The sequence below is a fragment of the Cetorhinus maximus genome, chromosome 12 (assembly GCF_964194155.1).
Source record: "Cetorhinus maximus chromosome 12, sCetMax3.hap1.1, whole genome shotgun sequence".
NCBI lineage: Eukaryota > Metazoa > Chordata > Chondrichthyes > Lamniformes > Cetorhinidae > Cetorhinus > Cetorhinus maximus.
This window is the reverse complement of record NC_135890.1, coordinates 91,374,634-91,395,882: the sequence shown is the minus strand read 5'-3', so window position 1 is coordinate 91,395,882 and position 21,249 is coordinate 91,374,634. Positions and strand designations below refer to the sequence as shown.

The 21,249-nt window shown below is 39.8% G+C and overlaps 1 protein-coding gene across 1 annotated transcript; it reads left to right on the top strand.

Moving 5' to 3' along the window:
- The first annotated feature begins 129 nt into the window (after positions 1–129).
- Positions 130–20,057, top strand: zmat5 (zinc finger, matrin-type 5). The gene is made up of 5 exons (XM_078554080.1): positions 130–358; positions 6,532–6,594; positions 10,249–10,329; positions 13,507–13,603; positions 19,328–20,057. The coding sequence occupies exons 1-5, from the start codon at positions 232–234 to the stop codon at positions 19,470–19,472; spliced, it is 513 nt and encodes a 170-aa protein (XP_078410206.1). The 5' UTR covers positions 130–231; the 3' UTR covers positions 19,473–20,057.
- Positions 20,058–21,249: the final 1,192 nt, after the last annotated feature.

Below are 21,249 nucleotides of genomic sequence, written 5' to 3'. Positions count from 1 at the left end.
TCAAAAATACTTCCTAAAGGGACTGCAAAACGAGCGCAAAATTATCTTAGATCTATGTTTTGCGTATTAATACACGAGTGTTAATCGTCACCCTTTGGGTAAAGCTGTCTCCGTGATCGGCAGATTCGCCGGATCCCGGGTGACTGTGACCGGCAGCGGCAGATTCGCCGGTTCCCGGGGTGACTGTGACCGGCAGCGGCAGATTTGCTAGCCGCTGTTGTCTGGGTCACAATGGGCAAAACCTATTTCTGTGATTATTGCGGCAGGTCGTTTCAAGACAATCTCCATAACAGAAAGAAACATTTACAAGGAGTTCAACATCAGAGGGCGAAGAAATTCTGGTTCGACTGTTTCCGAGGTAAATAGGGGAAGTCAGCTTTTCTCAATGGGGATGGGGCCGTGCTCTCGACAGAAGGTTCTGGAAGAACTGGTACGATTAGTGCCAGTGACAATTCAAGACACACTGCACTTAAATCCCGTTTATTTTAGAGCCTCATTCATTGTTGGACAGTTCAGTAAGTTTAGCTAGAGCTTCAGTTGGGTGAACCCTGGAACCGCAGTAAAGTGTTGGAGCTGGTTGGTAAGTGCAGTTATATCTATCAGGAGGAATAAAGGATTTGCGTTTATATGGCTCCTTTCATGACCACAGGAGGTCCCAAAGTGCTTTACAGCCAATTAAGTATTCTTGAAGTGTGGTCGCTGTTGTAAGGTCGGAAACACGGCAGTCAGTTTGTGTACAGTAGCCTCACAAAGACAGTAATGTGATAATATCCAGATAATGTTTTTTTTGTGTGTGATGTTGGCCCAGGGATAGATATTGGCCAGGACACCTGGGAGAACTCCCCTGCTCTTCTTAGAAATGGTGCTATGGGATCTTCTATGTCCACTTGAAAATACAGTTTAAAATCTCATCCGAAAGGCAGCACCTCCAATAGTGCAGCATTCCCTCAGTACTCCACTGGAGTGTCAACCTACATTGTTGTGCTCCAAATCCGGTGGCAAGAAAGGTGGTCCAACAGCAGTGTCTTCTCCCAAGCCAGCATAAAGGCCATAATCATTCAAAACCAGCTCTGCTGGGCGGGACATGTCATTTGTATGCTTAACACCAGGCTCCTGAAGCAACTGACCTACTCTTGACTCGGCCACAGCAGGATACTCCCAGGAAGACAGCAGGAATGCTTAATGATGTCCTCAAGAGACCTGCTGACTCATGGGAGTCTCTGGCTTGTGACTGACCAAAATGGAGAAGGTTCATTCAAGAAGGCACCAAACACATTGAGTTGAGTTGTTGGGGAGAGTGCACAAACTTCCAAACACCTCATCTATCCAACCCTGCAAGGGCAAGCTGCAGATTGTGCATTGCACTTAGCATCCACCTCAAAACTCACTGAACTGGAGTTGAAGCAAGTCATCCTCAATCCCAAGAGCCTGCCTAAGAGAAGAAGAGAACTGAAGTCCAGGGGTGGAAATTGAACCTGGAACCTTGTGAATCAGAGGTGAGAATGCTACCAACTGAGCCACAGCCCATCTCTGGAGAGGAAAATGTTTAGAAGAGTTGGAAATTGAAATTAACCATTCTCCACTATTACTGCCAGGATATATGGCTAAATTCCAACACTAAAAATGTGGCAAATTATAAACTGGAGATTTTTGTCTCAGTTCCTTGACCCAGTATTGACTGCTGTCAATTGAGCCCTGATACATCCATGCTAATGAGAATGTCATAGTCGGTGGAATAAGTATTGTGTGCATTTATCACTTATAAGAACAGAAGAAATAAGAAAAGAAAGCAAGGAAAAGAATTGCACTGCACTTCAAAATGCTGGAAAATGCGCTAAAACGTTATCAACCAAAATCTCCTCTGAGAGGAGGGGGGCTGGGGGGAAGAGTGGAGTCATGGCCACAGACCCCGCTAGAAATACACTTTGTTCCACCAGCTCTTATTCGCCCTTCAAAAATGTCTATATTCAGCACTTAAGAAATTGAATTTTCAGGTACATTGGTTCTTTGTGTCTCTATAATACAACTGATGGGATAGCTGCAGCTTAAGTCAAGACAAATTCATGTTCCATTGCACTCCTAATGTAATGCGTACATTTCATAAGTCAAATGAGGTCTTTGGGTTTCAGCTTTCATAGAAAATTGAATTAAATTGCAGAATGTGATCTGAAAATATGAATGGAAATCCTGAAATTCATCGTAATAAAATGAATTTAGTTTATTCAGTTACCTTGAACCACTGACCTGAGTGAAAGGATGTTTTTCAGGGCTACTTTTTAGTTATGCATTGTTTTTGAGGGTTGGTATGCAAGTTTTCAGGTGGAGCAGTGTTTAGGATCCTACATTTGGCTGCAAGACCCTGGGTTAGGTAGGAGAACATCAGATTCCCACAACTATTGATTGCTACTCGGCAATCCCTATTCAAAGTGCATGTAGAATCATACAAATTGCAGCAGAGAAGATGACCATTTGGCTCATTATGCTGGCACTTCAAGTGAAACTGTGTAATTCTCTTTCCTTTGTCTGTTTTTATATTCCTTTTCAAGTATTCATCCAATACCCTTCTAATTTCTTCCTTTGTTCTTCTGGTGATGATCTTTAGAAACGCAGTAATGTACCAGATTACAACTTCAGTTAGGTATTTGCCTGCAATCATTTTGCATCTCAGACCTTTTATTATTTTGAAAATCTCTTATTGATCCCCCTTCAACCTCTATTCCAGCCTAAAGACCTCAATCCCTCGAGCCTTTCATCATAATTATAACCTCCTCCTTGGTAGGATTGTAATAATTATTTGTTACCCTTTAGTACTTGGGACTATGATGTTATTGCTATTACAAAGACTTGGTTGAAGGATGGACAGGATTGGCAGATAAACGTTCCAGGATTTAGATGTTTCAGGCGGGATAGAGAGGGATGTAGAAGAATATCTACAGCTGTACGACAGGAGGACACCTCGGAGGGCTCATGCAGCGAGGCAATATGGGTAGAGCTCCGGAATAGTCACAGTGTTGGGTGTTTACTATAGGTCTCCCAACTGCCAGCGGGAGATTGAGGAACAGTTATGTAGGCAGATTTTGGAAAGATGTAAAAGCAATAGGGTTGTTGTGGCGGGTGATTTTAACTTTCCCTATATTGACTGAGAATCACTTAGTGCTAGGGGTTTGGATGGTGCAGAATTTGTAAGGTGCATCCAGGAGGGCTTCCTGAGACAATATGTAGATAGTCCAACTAGGGAAGGGGCAATACTGGACCTGGTATTAGGGAATGAACCCAGCCAGGTGGTCGAAGTTTCAGTAGGGGAGCATTTCGGGAAAAGTGACCATAATTCAGTAAGTTTCAAGGTACTGGTGGATAAGGATAACAGGAGTCCTCGGGTTAAGGTGCTTAATTGGGGGAAGGCTAATTATAACAATATTAGGCAGGAACTGAGGAATCTAGACTGGAGGCGGATGTTTGAGGGCAGATCAACAACTGACATGTGGGGGGCTTTCAAACGTCAGTTGATAAGAATTCAGGACCGATATGTTCCTGCTAGGATGAAGGATAAGTATGGCAAGTTTCAGGAACCTTGGATAACGAAGGATATTGTGAGATTAGTCAAAAAGAAAAGGAAAGCATTGGTAAGGGCTAGAAGGCAGGGAACAGATGAAGCCCGTGGAGAATATAAAGAAAGTAGGAAGAAACTTAAGCAAGGAGTCAGGAGGGCTAAAAGGGGTCATGAAAAGTCATTGGCAACCAGGATTAAGGAAAATCCCAAGGCCTTTTATGCATATGTAAAAAGCAAGAGGGTAGCCAGGGAAAGGGTAGGCCCACTCAGGGACAGAGGGGGGAATCTGTGTGTGGAGCCAGAAGAAATGGGAGAGATACTAAATGAGTACTTCTCATCAGTATTCACCAAAGAGAAGGACTTAGCGGTCGATTTGTCTAGGGAAGAGTGTGTAGATAGCCTGGATCATGTTGAGATCACAAAAGAGGAGGTGTTAGGCGTCTTGAAGAATATTAAGGTGGATAAGTCCCCAGGGCCAGATGGGATCTACCCCAGGGTACTGAGGGAGGCAAGGGAGGAGATTGTTGGGGCCTTGACAGAAATCTTTGTATCCTCACTGGCTGCGGGTGAGGTCCCAGAGGACTGGAGAATGGCCAATGTTGTTCCATTGTTTAAGAAGGGTAGCAGGGATAATCCAGGAAATTACAGGCCGGTGAGCATTACATCAGTGGCATGGAATTTATTGGAGAAGATTCTTCGTGACAGGATTTACTACTATTTGGAAGCAAATGGGCGTTTTAGTGAGAGGCAGCATAGTTTTGTGAAGGGGAGGTCGTGTCTCACTAACTTGATCGAGTTTTTTGAGGAAGTGACAAAGATGATCGACAATGGAAGGGCAGTGAATGTTATCTACATGGATTTCAATAAGGCCTTTGACAAGGTCCCTCATGGCAGACTGGTACAGAAGGTAAAGTCGCATGGGGTCAGAGGTGAGCTGGCAAGATGGATACAGAATTGGCTTGGTCATAGAAGACAGAGGGTAGCAGTGGAAGGGTGCTTTTCTGAATGGAGAGCTGTGACTAGTGGTGTTCCGCAGGGATCGGTGCTGGGACCTTTGCTGTTTGTAGTATACGTAAATGATTTGGAGGAAAATGTAACTGGGCTAATTAGCAAGTTTGCAAACGACACTAAGGTTGGAGGAGTTGCAGATAGTGAAGAGGATTGTCAAAGGATACAACGGGATATAGATCGGTTGGAGACTTGGGCGGAGAAATGGCAGATGGAGTTTAATCTAGACAAATGCAAGGTAATGCATTTTGGAAGGTCTAAAACAGGTAGGAATTATACAGTAAATGGCAGAACCCTTAAGTGCATCGATGGGTAGAGGGATCTGGGTGTACAGGTCACTGAAAGCAGCAACGCAGGTGGATAAGGTAGTCAGGAAGGCATATGGCATGCTTGCCTTCATTGGCAGGGGTATTGAGTATAAAAGCTGGGAAGTCATGCTGCAGCTGTATAGAACCTTGGTTAGGCCACACTTGGAATATTGCATGCAATTCTGGTCGCCACATTACCAGAAGGATATGGAGGTGTTGGAGAGGGTGCAGAGGAGGTTTACCAGGATGCTGCCTGGTCTGGAGGTTATTGGTTATGAGGAGAGGTTGGAGAAACTTGGATTGTTCTCACTAGAGCAACGGAGATTGAGGGGTGACTTGATAGAAGTTTACAAAATTATGAGTGGCATGGACAGAGTAGATAGTCAGAAGCTTTTTCCCAGGGTGGAAGAGTCAATTACTAGGGGACATAGATTTAAGGTGAGAGGAGAAAACTTTAGAGGAGATGTGCAGGGCAAGTTTTTTACGCAGAGGGTAGTGAGTGTCTGGAATTTGCTGCCAGAGGAGGTGGTGGAAGCAGGTATGATAGTGGTGTTTAAGAGGCAGCTTGACAAATACATGAATAGGATGGGAATAGAGGGATACAGACCCCGGAAGTGCAAAATGTTTTAGTTTGACAGGCAATATGATTGGCGCAGGCTTGGAGGGCCGAAGGGCCTGTTCCTGTGCTGTACTTTTCTTTGTTCTTTGTTCCTTGGTTCTAATATTCTCATAATGGGAAGCCTGCACTTTCATGCAAATTTCCAACCATAGCTATGGTTTCCCTTAACAATAAACAAATAAATTATCCAAACATCATCTGCCTTTACTGTTCATGATAACTGTCTCTGATTCACCTTATCTTTCAAAGTATAGTATAATTTCATCCTTATTATGACTAACAGCTTTCCTACAACTGAAGCAAGACTAATTACATTACAATCACTTGGGTTAACTTTTTTTTTAAATGGGTGTAACATTTTCCACACTCTTGTCCTTAGCAGAGTTCTTGTTTTCAGTTTGCATGGAGATCAAGCAAGAACAACATTGGGCCATGCTACACGACTTTCACAGTTTAAAAAAACATTTTTGATATGTGTGCTCCATTAACTTGGGTGAAGTACCAATGGATGATCACTACCGGTAGAATTATACCTCCATGTTGCATTTGGGAAGAAAAAGAAATCAAATTTAAAGCGGAAGAAGCAATACCTAAAAGATGACTTTCAGTTGGTGAAATCTATTTTATTAACCTATTTTCTTCTGCCCGTTTAACAACCTCCTTTCTCCTCCTACAGATATTAATTCTTCATTGTAGCACAATCACAGAGATGCTGATTGTCCTCTGGCACCCTTACCTAAACAAAACATTTTTGTGAGTCTTGAAAGTGGCAGCAGACTGGTTATGGTAGTGGAGAGACATCACAACCAAGGTTACTCCTACCCTTACTGATGCGAATTCAGTAGAGGTCAGAGCAAAACTATGAGTGAGAACACTGGCTGATTTTCCCCTTCTCTACTGAGTGCACTGAGGACAATTGTGGCACCCCAACTATCATGAAGATTAAGCTTAGTAAGCTGAAATGTGCCTACGTTATTTTGAAAAAGTTGTGAAACAAGATGGCATGTTTTTTTCAAAGTCCTATATACTCTGATTTTGAATTTCAGATAGTGCCACGATCTTGGCAGAAGAACTTGCCAAAAAGCCTTGCAGAAAATTTCTACAATCGGGTAAGTGCAGAAACGTCAAAAAGATAAAGCGTAGGGACAGAATAGTGCTGTTTGTTAAGCACGTTCTCCTATTGTCTCTGGGGATTGCGTCTGAATCTAACTCGGGTTAATAAAATTATGCTCTCTATCCCTTCCCAGTGGTATGGGTCCAAAAGTACACAAGTGCCATTAGGTTAGCAGCCAGTCGTATAACGCATCCTTATTCCCAAGGCATCTGCTGTCATTAGAGATGAGAGTGTGAATGTTACATGTTGTAATATTTCTAGCTGAATTATGGGATTAAAAACAACAGTAAACCTTTTTCTCCTGTAAGTTTCTGGAGTACCAGTTGCCCTTTCGTACTCTACCTAAGTGACCATTATTTATACGACTCTCAAAATCAGCATCATCAGGTTTTTTGACTACAGGAAGCTTCATACCTGCAGCTGATTCTGTCCTCATCCAACATTGACTCAGTACGCTTCCAACAGGAGCTCCTGAATAGCAGACAAAATTAAGGGCCTTGACTAATTTTCCCCTTCCCTAACCCAGTGGCGTTGACGTTATACTTCCAGCCCTGCTGTCCTGGCTGAATTCTGCTAATTTGGCATAGTTTGGGAATTGAGCCCAGGTTGTATGGCTGAGCTACTCCCTGGATAAACTTACTAGGCCACTAGGCATTCCTTTTGGGTCCTCTCTGGGGAGGGCACTTAGGTACATAAAGCAAGTCCTCACTTAAAATTGTAGTGTAGTTGTGTTCCTGAAAAATGCAACTATATGAAATGACTAAGTGAATTAGATTTTCCCATTAAAACCAATATAAAAGTTTTAGTTGGGTTCTGTAGAACTTTTCTCTTCAGAATAAAACATTATACCCTGTAAACTGAAATACTTCACATTGCTAAATTCCTATATTGGTAAATGAAATAACTTTTAAAATAAATTTAAAAATATAAAAGAAATATGATAACTTTCTACTTGCCTGCTACTCTCTCCTGATCATGCTTCCTACCGACCCTGCTTCCCAAACCTCCCACTCCTCCTCACATCCTGCTCTCTGACTCTCATGGTGGCTGCAGACCCTTTCTCTTGCCTCTTGTTCACGGCCTTTCCTGCTCCCAAGTCCGCTCTATTGTTGCCGGCCCTCTGACTCGCGGGTTCTCCCTAATCCATCTTCTTGCTGCCAGCTCTCTGACTCGCAGGATCTGTTGCTCCCTGACCCACCCTCTCGTCGATCCTTTCTCTCTCTCTCAACCGCCTACTCCCCGACACTCCTGCTCAACTCTTCGCTCTCCTGAACCCTTGCAAAGATCAAGTTGACGCCTCTCCTCCTGCCTCTCGTCACTCATCTCCAGAGCCCTCATTCACAGCAAGGGTTCGGGAAAGGGAAATGGCGAGCGGGAGAGTTGGGGAACGGGAGGTTCAGCAAGAGGGTGGGTCAGGAAGCGAGAGAGGCTGCAAGTGGGAGGATTGGCAGGGAGAGAAGAGGTCAGGGAATGGGAGATGCTGCTCCAAAATAATGCCAATTGGGTCATGAGGCCCTAAGTCAGATTGGTACAAAATGACTTTAAAATAAAGCTGGCAACACTCAATGAGAATACAGGTCCCATTCACTCACTGTTAAATAGAAACAGTGTAAAATAGGGCAATGCTGGACTGAGACTTAATGTAATGTTAATTGAATATTAATTGGGCGTTTAATTCCATTCAGGTGGTGGACATTTATTGGGGATTCACTTGTGTTTCCAGATATAGGAGCAGAATGAAACTGGGTTGGGATTGGAAGTGCTTGTTTATAATGTGTGTCTCTGTAAATAGAAGTATATTAAGCATGAAAATCCTTCAGCAACTGGCTGTCTGGAGTTATCATATAATGTTGGGGGATATTCTGGTGGCTATAAATCAATGGAGGAAGTAATCTGATGTGGTGAATTAAAACTGCCATTCCACAACCCATTCTCCAAATGCAATTTCCTTCCTCCCTATAAGCTGTTTTGGTTCAGTGGTGTTGAAATTTGTTCTGTGCCTCCAACAAAGTATATTTTTTCAGGAAAGTAATGTTCATGATAATTTAAGGGTTTTTTGGTTTATTGCATTTGGAAGAAACATGGAGGATGGTGCCCAATCCTAAGAAGTGCTGAGAATCTTTTAGCACAATGAGGTAGAGTTTCAATTTGCCACCTGGGTGTAAAACTGGTGTTTCAGATCATCCAGCTGTCACTTTAATTTCCACTGGCAGTTTCTGTAAGGTGGTCAATCCCCAACCAGTTTTTCACATGGATGACAGGTTGAAAATGTACTCAAATACCTAAACACTTTAGTATGCAACTATGTAGCGTAAAGAAAAGTACTTGTACATGTCTTGCTGATCTGTAAGCCCTTTATTGTGTGTGCTAATGGGAAGGCAGAGAGAGACATTTACACTCTGACCTTATCTATTGTCAGGATGCTATCAATTCAAAAATGTCTTAAATTTTAAAACAGACTATATAAATGGCTTCCTCTCATTGGGAATGAAAATTGACAAGTGGAAGGGGTATCAATGGGAGAGCAATTTAATAGTGATCATAAATCAGTTTGATTTAGCATAGTTATGGAAAAGGACAACGATACACAGAGTAAAATTTTTAAATTGGACAAGGGCCAATTTATTAAGCTGATTAGATGAAAGTGGACAAGAAATAGCTGCTTGCAGGTAAATCAGAGCAGTGGGAGGCATTGAAGGAGGAGACAGAGGGCTCAGAGCAAATGTATCCTCAAATATAAAAAGGGCGGGGCTCCCAAATCCTGACACCTCCCTCCCCCGCCGAAGATATTGAGAAGTTACTGCAGAAAGCCTAAAGAGGTATAGAAAATGCAAGGTTGAAAGCAAAAAGGAAGCAAAAAAGGGGCTTGAAAAAATATTGGCAAGCAGGATCAGGCGAGCAGAAAAGTGACAAATGAAATTCAGTTTGGAGAAACGTAAGGTAATGGATTTGTGTGCATTATGTAAGATAATACATTCCTTCTGTGCCGTAAATTTTCTATGTTTAGTGTTTAAGGGGGAAAATGGGTGAAGGTGTTTCATTTGCACTCTGGTATATAAAGAAGTGTCAGAAGAGGCCAAGTGCAAGGAGAGGGGAAAATACTAGACCCTCTCTGAAATTCTTGCTGCTGGTCAAGAGCAAAGATGTGGGGAGGGGTCAATTGTCCACCCTCTTAGTCTAGGCATATTCTGTGAAAACTGACCCCAAAACACTTTAACATCACCTTTCAGTATTGCACTGTATTCTAGTGATCTAAACCCACAGACAAAGATTACACTGATGGATCCTAAGAATAGAATAATCAATGTAAGCACAGAAGGTCTGTGTTTTATCCCCATGTCTTTGAATTTTGTCACCTGATATTAGGCATTAGTTGAGAGGGAAGGAGACTGCTACCAGACCTCATCCGTACATCCTTTGGGCAGCCAACAGGAGATATGAGATACTGCCCTACTAGGGTACCCCAACTGATTTATCTACCTGGAGCCTCCCTTTCCAGTGTGACTCAGATTGAAAACTGTGTTAATGCTTCTGTACATTGGTGTCCTACTGTACCCTATTGTTCATCCTATATTTGATCTTTTTATTTTATCAGTTTAGCTTCCATCCTTTGTTATTGGTATGATTTTAATGACGTTTTATTCTGTAGGTCAGTGTGATTTTGGTGCGAATTGCAAATTCTCCCATATGACTGATGAGGATGTTCAGAAGCTGAGACAAAATGTGGAAGGTACAAACAAGTGAACCTACTGTGTAGTAGATGTGAATTAAGAATTTGTTTATGAAAACTATACATACTGACGATGTTTATCTTCAGTCACTTGGTGTAATCCAGACATAGAATTATACTTAGCAGCTGAACTGCTTTCATAAAACATTGTTGGCACATACCTTAATTTTCTTTTCCCTCATCCTAAATAACAATATGAGACTGTGTACTCATAATATTGCTATTTTCAGCTCCTTTGCCATTATGTTGGTTCTTGGGACCTTGCTCTTTATGTGCCTCTGGGTACCCACCTATAGCCTGTCCAACTGTCGAATTTCCAAAAAGTTGGGATTCAGTGCTGTTCTTTTTCTCTTGCTCATCTGCAAGACAAAAGGAGGGAATATTATTAGGTGTGTATGACTGCCTCACCTTCAATACAGCATGTAAAAAAGCATATTGAAATAGAACTATTTAATTAAACCTCTGGCTCCCCTCCAGCTCAGCCCTCCCCTCCTCCCCCCACCCCACAACTGCTGATTCCATGTTAGATCCCTAGTTTCTGCTGTTAGTACATCTCAGAGGTCAGTAATGGTGTTACAATTAGCTTCTATGTCCCTGAATTAGGGAGGGAAACTGATCCTGAGGATTCCTGAGAAGATTCTTGATGGAAGTGCATGCATATGAATGTTGAATGTAGACAGGATTCTATTCAAATGGTTGTGTAAGCTACTAAATATTATCATCAGGGTTCATATGCAAAAATGCCCATGTACCACTGTTTTAGTTAACTGTCGATGGACAGTCTACCCGAGTAGTTCTGTATCAATTTCATCTTTGTCAATTCCATAGCTAGCTGATCTGATTTCAGCTACAGTGACTTGAATAATGTGTCTTTCTTATCTGACTGGGAAACTCTTTATGGTGCTCTGAAGCCTAAGGAAAAATTGGATGTCACAGCTGCCTGTGAAATTCGTTCTTCATTCCCCTAGCAGCAAGATTAGTTGCTATTGCAGCAACTGATACATCAGCTGATTTGCCAGCCTAGAGTTTCCCAATGCTGTACCTGAAAACTTGCCTGGCTTTTTCTGGAGCATTGAAAAGTCATTCTATGTCTCTGGAATCTAAATCCAGTAGAACAAATTATATTTATCTTAACTCCTGTTCCAGAGACTTATTTTCATAATTCCCAAGCATTTCACCTTAAATGAGGTTTTACTGTGTTATCAACCTAAAATACTTAAGTTTTATAATTTTTAAATCTTGTGTTTTCTGACCATGATTTCCCCCTCAATAATTTATATCTAATAAGCAAATTGGCGACTGTGTCACTGCTGAAAATATCATCGGAATTATTTCTAGCTCCTCCACTCTGAATTGTGAGTTTTTACACTTGGAAGGTAACAGCAGACTTACCAAATCTCACCTGATACTTTTTTGTGGCTGCTGACTGTGAAGGTTTATAGTTTAGCCCATTTTTCTTTAATAATTTCAGTGAAGATTATTCAGAGGTTTGTTGCCCAGGGATATCTGTTTCTGTGCTCCCCAGCCTACAATTTCTTATTAATTTGCTTTAGTGGACTCGCACAGGCAAGCCCAGAAGCAGAAAGCCCTTGCCGACAATTCCACAGGGAGTTAATAAAACCTACAGGAAATTTGATATACACAGTGGTGTAAACAGGTGTATATTGAGTGACCTATTATTTCAGATGTAGTGTCGAAGGTTAATTTTGTAAGCAAGTATGGATTTATAATTTTTTCGAATTCTAAGTGATCTGGCCTATTCCATGTGACGCAGTTCCATTTGGTGCATACTAACTTTGTTCACTTATTAATTCAACGTGCCAGAGGTTGATAAGGTTTGGGCTGTCGGCTGCTGTTTTCCTCCATAAAGTGAGCTCCTATGCTAGCTAATCCATTGTAAGTATGTAGCGAGTGAAGAGAGGAAGCTTTTCTACCGCATAAATGATTATATTAATGAAATGTGCTTAAGAGACCACACTGAGTTAAAAGAAATCTTCAACTCGTCCAGCAGGTGTCGCTGTTGTTTCAAGTGTACCACTTCAGTCTCAATGTTGGAATGTGCAGGACTGGAAAAGGCCATTATCCGCGTGGCTGGCTCCAGGGCTTTGTAAAAAGAGTTCACTTATCACATACCCACAATGTGTCAAAATGCTTTACAGCCAATGGGTCAGTTTTTCAGTGCTGTTGTTTTGACACACATGCAGCCAATTTGTGCATAGTGTAAGAGGTTCCCGCTCCTGTTCTCCTTACAAATGGTCCTTGGACTTTAAGATTTATGAAGAACAAATCGCACAGACACAGGGTTTGGCTAAATCAAAGATTTAATGTTTTAATAAGTGCGCTAAGTCCCTAATACAGATAACCTCAAATCTAATTGAGATACGTAAAGTTACACAAAATTAAAATTAACTAGCATCCATTCAAACCCTTTCAAAGGCTGAAAAAAATCAAGCTGTCTACACCTTTCTCATGATTCTATCCACCAACAATCAGCCTTGTGCTATGCTCCTCAATACCTGCTGAGATAAATTCTCACTTGGAGCTTGAAGACCAGTTACAGTACACTGCTGAAGGAGTGGTATGACCAAAGCATTGCATAGTTTAAACATTACATCCTCTGTCTTGTGCTAGGTACTTCAGTATTCTGTTTGTTGATTGCTGTTTTCTAGCTATTGGGCAGTCAACTAAAAAAGTTGATATGGACAAAATAATTCCTGAGATTGTCTTAGAAATTTTGCAAATAGCAGAAGCAGCATCTCCAATCTAGCTAGCTTGGGATTGGTAGTAAGGAATGAGCAAGGCAATAGGAAACTAAAAGAATTAGCAATCAAAAGAAGGAAAACAGCAGCAGAAAAGTCAGAAACAGGAAAAGCATATTTTGTAAATTTCTCAATCTATTTGGTGGAGTTCCCTTGAGCTATAACACAAACCCTCCATGCAATTGAGTGACAGCACAAGAATGGAATGGTTTTATTGTTTGTATTCATCCACTGCCATCTTAATAGCTGTCTTTTGAACACTATATCATTGTATTTTTTTTTTAAATATAAAGTTTTGGGTAAGAAAAGTTGTTAATTTTCTTGCACAAACTTTGCTTAAGCAATTGTTAATATGTATTTTGAAAATTTTGCATTTGGTTCTTATTGTTTAATATTGTTTGAAATGATTTTGTTTCAGAGGAAAACAAAGTAGAACATGATGACAGACTAGCCCCTGATATTGGTGAATGGTTGGCAAAGAGAGCTAAGAGGAAAGAGAGCAATTCACGCATCAGGTAATTCATATATATCACACTTGCAATATTGGGCAAATTTTGTGTTACGTTTGCACCTGATTGGTTCGAATAGCACGTTCACAAATCAGCAACAATTTGTAACTCAACAGATGGGAAATCTACTAATGAACAAGTAACAGTTTATTTTTAAAAAGGCAAAAAAAAAAACCATGGGCAGCATTTACTGGTTGGCAAGCGGGGGCGGAGCTCGCTTGCCGACGAGTAAAATGACTCAGGGTGCGTGCGCCCCAATGTCACCCCGCGTCATTTAGATTCTCAGACTGCGTGCCCGCCGACCTGTCAACGGCCTATTAAGACCATTAAAAAAGCTATTAAAATGATTAATAGTCCTGCCTGTCCAATCTTGAGGTTGGCGGGCAGGTGAAAAGTCCAGGCGGCCTTCAGAAAAAACATGAAACCTCATCCACGGGCGGGATGAGGTTTCATGAGGGATTTAAAATTTGTGTTACATTTTTAATAAAAGTAATTGACATGTCCCAGCTCATTTGACAGTGTCACATGAGGGGACATGTCAATAAAATTTTTCTCATCCGTTATTTTTTTTTAAAGTAACACTGATCTCCCTGAGGCAGCACTTCGCATGTGCGCGAAAGAGCATACTTCTGGCTTGGAATTCCACACCCCCCCCCCAGCCCGCACAGGGAACGCATAGCACTTCCTGGTGCACGTCACGCTGGGCAGGCCTTAATTGGCCTGCCCACGTAAAATGTTGCCCCATCTCTGCTGCTGGTTTGTTCTGACTGGAATTGGGGATTTACAGCAGCTGCTTTTATACAAATTCCTATCAACAACAATTAGCTCCTTATTAATTTTGGCAGTAATTTGACTTTGAGACCCTAAAAAGGCAGAGCAACTAAACACAATGTAGACTTTGCAAGCAGTATAATGTAATGGATGTCACATCTTCTAATCCTGTTATTGTAAAATAGTGTATCCCCCAAATTTAACTTAAACAACTCCACCGGTTATCCACATTTTATTTATATTTTACTATTTTTTCATAAGACTGTTTTCCTTTTTTGTAATATACAGAGACTTTACATTTAAAAATAAATAAAAATGATGTGCCAGCCGGAGCATTTGTTACAAATTCAAAATATAAGCACAATAAAGAAAGGGAATAACAAGTAATAATATTACTTTTACATTGCTCCGCCAACATTTGAAGAAAATGCAACTTAAAAAAACTTCTAACAAATTGTGTTTATGGAATCAATGTGCTTAGTAACGAGAACCTATGGTCCTGAAGAATGAGAGAGTTTTCTATTCTTTCGTTTGTAACCATAGGCACTCGTAGGTCAGCTATGATGTATGCTGTTTTGTAAGCTCAAGTTTTGTGCTTTTCACAATCGTGATGACCACATATAGTGTGGGATTGTCCAGGTGAAGGGCAGTGCTAAGATGCATGTCATTATTTTTGTGAAACCGTATTGTGTATGAGTGAGGTTTTTCCTTTGGTTATTTTTAGCCAAGAAGAATGCAGTGTTTCCAGTTTGGTGAAGAATCCACTTAACTCAAATTTATATTGACTTTTATGCGTGGGGGTGAAAAAAACTCAAATTCCCTTGGTGTCTTGCTTGCGTACATTTCACATTTGGTAAAAAGACTTAAAATGAGGGTTACTTTTACATTTTGTATGTGCAAATGTACAAATTGAAATGTCATAGTATGTCACATGGTATATACACATTACAGTAGATGAATTGATTTGCATTATATAAGGCTATTTTTATAATTTTATACTAAGCTTCACACAATAAATTTCTTTGAAATGCAATGTTTTAAGTAGACAAACAAGGCAGCAACGTATCACAAGCATAAGTGAAAATGAATTAACAATGAACCTTTTTTATTAGCTGAGGGAGGAATATTTGCCAGGGGAGCTCCTTGCTTCCTGAATAGTTTAATGGTATCTATCAAAACAGGCTGATGGCACTTCAGTTTTCTTTCATATACAAATGTCAGGATTTCTGATGGCACTCAAATGCTGGCACAGGACTCGAATCCAATACCTTCGGACCCAAATGGCAAGAATAGCTGAGCCAACCTTGCTTTTGTATTTGACTTGTAATTGACCTTGTGAAACTTATGATATTTACTCCGATTAACTGGGGAACGTTAAGTTTGTTGAAATGTTTTGGAACACAGGAATAGGAATAAGCCGTTCAGCTTCTCGAGCCAGTTCCACCATTCAGTCAGATTATGGTTGATCTGTAACCTAACTGTATATACCTACCTTTACCCCATAATCCCTTAATATCATTGAATAACAAAATATATTAATCCCAGATTTAAAATTGCCAAATTGATCTAACATCAATTACAGTTTTTGGAAGAGAGTTTCACATTTTGACCACCCTTGTGTCGATATGCTTGCTAATATCACTCCTGAAAGGTCTGGCTCTAACCTTCAGGCTATGCCCTCAAGTTCTGGAGTCTCCAGCTGGCAAAAACAGTTTCTCTCTCTCTACCCCATTTCACCCCTTTTGATGTCTTAAAAACTTCAATCAAATCATGCTTTAACTTTCTAAATCCCAGGGATCCCAAGAACCCTTGTTTGTGTAATTTCTCCTCATAATTTAACCCTTGGAGTCCAGGTATCATTCTGGTAAATCTATGCTGCACTTTGAGGCCAGTACATCCTTCCTAAGGAGTGGTGCCCAGAACTGCATACAGTTACTTCGGGCGAGGACTTTGTATAGCTAAAAAATGACTTGTACATCCTTGTATTCCAGTCCTCTAGATAAAAATGTCAGCATTACATTTAGCCTTGTTGATTATTTTCTGTACCTCCTCATGACATTTTAATGATCTATGTACCTGGACTTCCACTGTTTCTATCTTTTGACCATTTAGAAAGTGCTAAGTTATATCCTTTTCAGGTTTGAAGTGGATATTTGCCCACATTGAAATTTAGATTTCACATTGTGCTTGGATTTCCAGAAGGCATTTGATAAAGTGCCACATCAAAGGCTATTGCAGAAAATAAAAGCTCATGGTGTAGGGGGTGACACATTGGCATGGATAGAAGATTGGCTAGCTAACAGGAAGTAAAGTAGGCATAATTAGGTCTTTTGTCACATCCTGCCAACCAGAAAGCGGTATGCCACTGGGATCAATGCTGGGGCCTCAACTTTTTACAATTTATATAAATGACTTGGATGAAGGAACCGAAGATATGGTTGCTAAATTTGCTGATGACACAAAGATAGGTAGGAAAGTAAATCGTTAAGGAGGCTACAAAGGGACACAGATAGATTAAGTGAATGGGCAAAGATCTGGCAAATGAAGTATAATGTGGGTGGATGTGGAATTGTATATTATAATATAGTATGTAAATATTCTTGAATTTTTTTATTGAATATTTTTAGGTCAGGGAGTTGCACATGTGTATGTTATAGGAAGGATATTACTGTTTTCCAATGATGCCTCTGTGCATTTGTGTTTGTTAGAATATTGTTTTGATAGAAGGGGGAGTTTTTGTCTGAGACTGTGTGCATTCTCAACATAATACAAGATTTACATTTGCTTTTTTAAATCCAGTGGGTATTTATGTGACTTTTTTATAAATGATGCCAATGTGTTGTGATGACCCCAGACAGAGTTACACTCATTATACATTGGCGATAACTTGCTTAATTGATCTATAGCAAAAACCAGCAGAGACTTAGAAAAGGAATTAAAAACACTTCAGATTAGTCTGCAGCTGACTTATTATGGTGTCACTGGTGCTGGGAATGGAAGCGCTCTGGTATGTCCTTGGGTATTGTTGGCAGAAGGCATCTGCTGACTTTTGAAATGCATCATGTGAGTACCCTTCAGGGCTCTGTAGAGGAATGCCATTATCAAGGATGTTTCAGTCTTGATTTGATTTTTTTTATATTAGTATTGTTCTGTTATGTAAGGGAAGCAGTACTTGTACTACTCAACCCCTGACAGTGTAAACAAGAAAGATGAGCTCTAATTCCTACAGAAGTGAGAAAGGATCTTGACTGAGAAGAGCAGTAAGTAGAATCGGTATAGATGATGGTAAGAAATAACAAGGGGCAGAAAACACTGGTGGGAGTAGTTTATAGGCCCCTGACAATAGCTATACTGTTGGACATTATATTAATCAAGAAATAAAATGAGCTTGCACCAAAGGTAATGAAGTAATCATGGGAGACTTCAACCTTCATTTAGACTGGGCAAATCAATTGACCGAAGTAGTTTGGAGGACAAGTTCATGGAATGGATTCAAGAAAGTTTCCTGGAACAATACATCATGGAATCAATTAGGGAAGAGGCAATTTTAGATCTTGTCTTTATATAGTGAGCTAGGGTTAATTAGTAATCTCATAGTAAGGGACCTCTGGAGAGGAGTGATTAAAGCATGATAGAATTTTACATTGCGTTTGAGAGTGACACACTTAAATTTGAAACTAGAGTATTAAATTTAAATAATGCCAATTACAAAGGACTGTTGCCTATGGTAGAATGAGGAATTAGATTAAAAGGTATGATAGTAGATGAACAATGGCAAATATTTAAAGAAATAATTCATAACCCTCAAATATATATTCTATTGAGAATAAAAAGTGTATGGGGAAAAATGATCCACTGTGGCTATCTAAAAAAGTTAACATTAATATTAGATTAAAAGAACAGGTTTATAATGTTGCCAAGAAATGTAGTTAATCTTGAAGATTGGGAGATATTTAGAAACTAGCAAAGGATGATCAAAAGATTGTTAAAAGAGAGAGAAAATAAAATGAGTAAACTAGCAAGAAATATAAAAATGGATCGTAAGAACTTCTACACGAATGTTAAGAGGAAGAGAAGAGCGAAGTAAATGTGAGCCCATAGAGACAGGACTTTTCGCGTAGAAAACCCAAAAACCAGACCAGAAATAGTGGGAACCAAAGGTCTAATGAGAGTGAGGAACATAAAGTGAATAGTAAGAGTAAAGAAAAAGTATGGGACAAAAATACCCTGGATCTGATGGCCTACATCCTAGGGTTCTAAAAGAAGTGGCTGCAGAAAGTGGGTGCATTGGTTGTAATCTTCCAAAATTCCCTAGATTTTGGAACCAGTGGATTGGAAGGTAGAAAATGTAATATCACTATTGAAAGGAGAGAGAGAGATATAACTGAAACTACATGCCAGTTAGCCTGATTATTAGTCGTCAGAAAAATTTGCTTGACTACCCAATTATTGTTTTTTGCAATCTACGTTTCTGTTTATTTTATGCTATTCAAGAGATTTAACAAATATTGGTGCCAAAACTCCATTGAGAAACGATATTTATTTGGAACAAAAACAGAATTACCTGGAAAAGCTCAGCAGGTCTGGCAGCATCGGCAGAGAAGAAAAGAGTTGACGATTTGGACTTGTGTTGAGGTTTTCTAGAATGTAGACTTTATGGAGAACCAAATTGATCAGGTAAACAATCAACTAAACTGCACCAGTTAAATGGATGAAACAAGAAGTGCAGATAAGCACTAGGGAAATTAGAGGAGGTTTAGTGAGACAGCCCTTTCTCCAAGGTTATACATGTTCTTTTTGTTAAGAATACAGTGATTTGTTCTATTTCCTGTCTGATGTTGATGTTGCATCATGATAGCATGTCATTGATATTCTTTGTTCAATTTATTTAATATTGTATTTCATTGTATCACATCATTTAATGTTACAATGTTGAATCTCATCCTTTTTTTTACACAGTGGTTTGGAAGTGGAAAAAGAAGTTGATGACGAACCTGTTTACTGGCTACCTCCAGGATATCATGCAGTTCATGAGCTACCTCCTTCTCTACATCCTCCACCTCCTGGAGGATGGACGCCTGCACTGAATGTTGAATGGGGTTAACATCCCAGAAGACTTTTTTTCTGTCAAAATGGGGGAAAAAAGGACATAATTGGTGATATACTTGGACTTGGCACTCTATTAACTGAGGAATGTTACCTTAATTGAATGATACACTTTGAAATTCAAAAGGGTTCCTATGTAGCTCCATTAGCACCCTCGCCTTTGAATCAGAGGGTTGTGGGTTCATGTCCCACTCCTGGAAACCAAGAACTGTGATTGTACTCGAAAAGAGTTGCAATCTGTGACTGTTGGTAACTCAAAAGAGTTTCCACATGTAAGTGATACATAGGGCACAGCAACTAATCAATCTGGTGTCTTCTGTAGCCATTGTAATGCAATTTATAGCTACCTGTTCTGTAATTTGCAGAATTTGTCAATCATCAACAAAATATGAAACATTAATAGTAAATGTAGTTATTTGGAATAATTCTGATGGAAAGTGTTCGAAACCAAGCAGCCATTTAATAATATGCAAGTTTTTTTTTATCATTCAACAAGACTGGCTGATGTTTGTATTAGTAAGTCATGTCCTTTGAAAAGCATTATAGTTAGTGGTTATGGTAAAGGCATTTTTAAGCAGTGAAAGCATTGTGACAGTTCTTGATTTTCTTCAAAATTTCCATTTAGACATGCTGTGCAAAGCATCTTGTGTAAGCCTAAAGCCACAGATAAATGCAATAGCGATATAAATGGTTAGGATTTTTATTAGACAGAAATAACTAGCTATATGAGAAATTTGTGTCTAATATATTCATATTTCCATCTCGAGAGGAGATGGTAGTGTAGTGGTAATGTGACTGGACTGGTAATCCAGAGACCAAGACTAATGCTGTGGGGACATGGGTTCAAATCTCACCATTGCAGTTGGTGGAATTTAAATTCAATTAATAAATCTGGGATTAAAAAGCTATCATTGATTGTTGTAAAAACCCTTCTGGTTCACTAATGTCCTTTAGGACATCTTGGAATCTTGGATGGAAATCTTCCATCCTTACCTGGTCTGGCCTCCATGTGACTCCAGACCCACAGAATTGTGGTTAACTCTTAACTGTCCTTTGAAATGGCCTAGCAAGTCACTCAGTTCAAGGACAACTAGGGATAGGCAATAAATGTTGGCAGTACCAGCAATGCCCACACCCCATGAAAGAAGAAAAAAAGGTCTAACTGTTTGCATATGTAAAACTTTTGGTGACGTATTTTGGAATGGGAGAAAGAAAATATTTTAATTTTGAAAGTTTACATATTGAATGCTTTTGTTTAAACTCTTAAGAACAGCCTGTTTTGGCTATAAAGTTCAATTACATCAAGCTCATGTTCATAATTGCCATTTAAAAATGTGTAGATTTTTGCCTTCTCCCTCCAGGTGAAGGAAAGTTGGTTGGATGTTATATGTATTTTTAAAGAGCATAGTAACCTGACTCCTATAACATATCACTTTTTCTGAGAAAGGGACCATGAAAAGAGATGCCAAGGCACAAAATAAATGGTCCATGGCCCGCTTCACAGCCAGCGTAAGTATTTATAATTTATTAAATGTACAGTTCTTCCTGTATACTGTCCTCATTTTGTATGTCACAATTTGCAGGTGAGCCTTAATTACTGTATGCAGAAATCTTGTCAGTATTTCATCATCATCATTTGTTGATTGGCTCAAATTAAAACTGCAGTAAATCAGAACTGAAGTGATGGTTAAAGAATTTAAGAAATTAATCAATAATGAATGTCCAATTAGGAGAACTTGATAACTTTTTTAAAAATTAAAAAGCTAAATTAATGG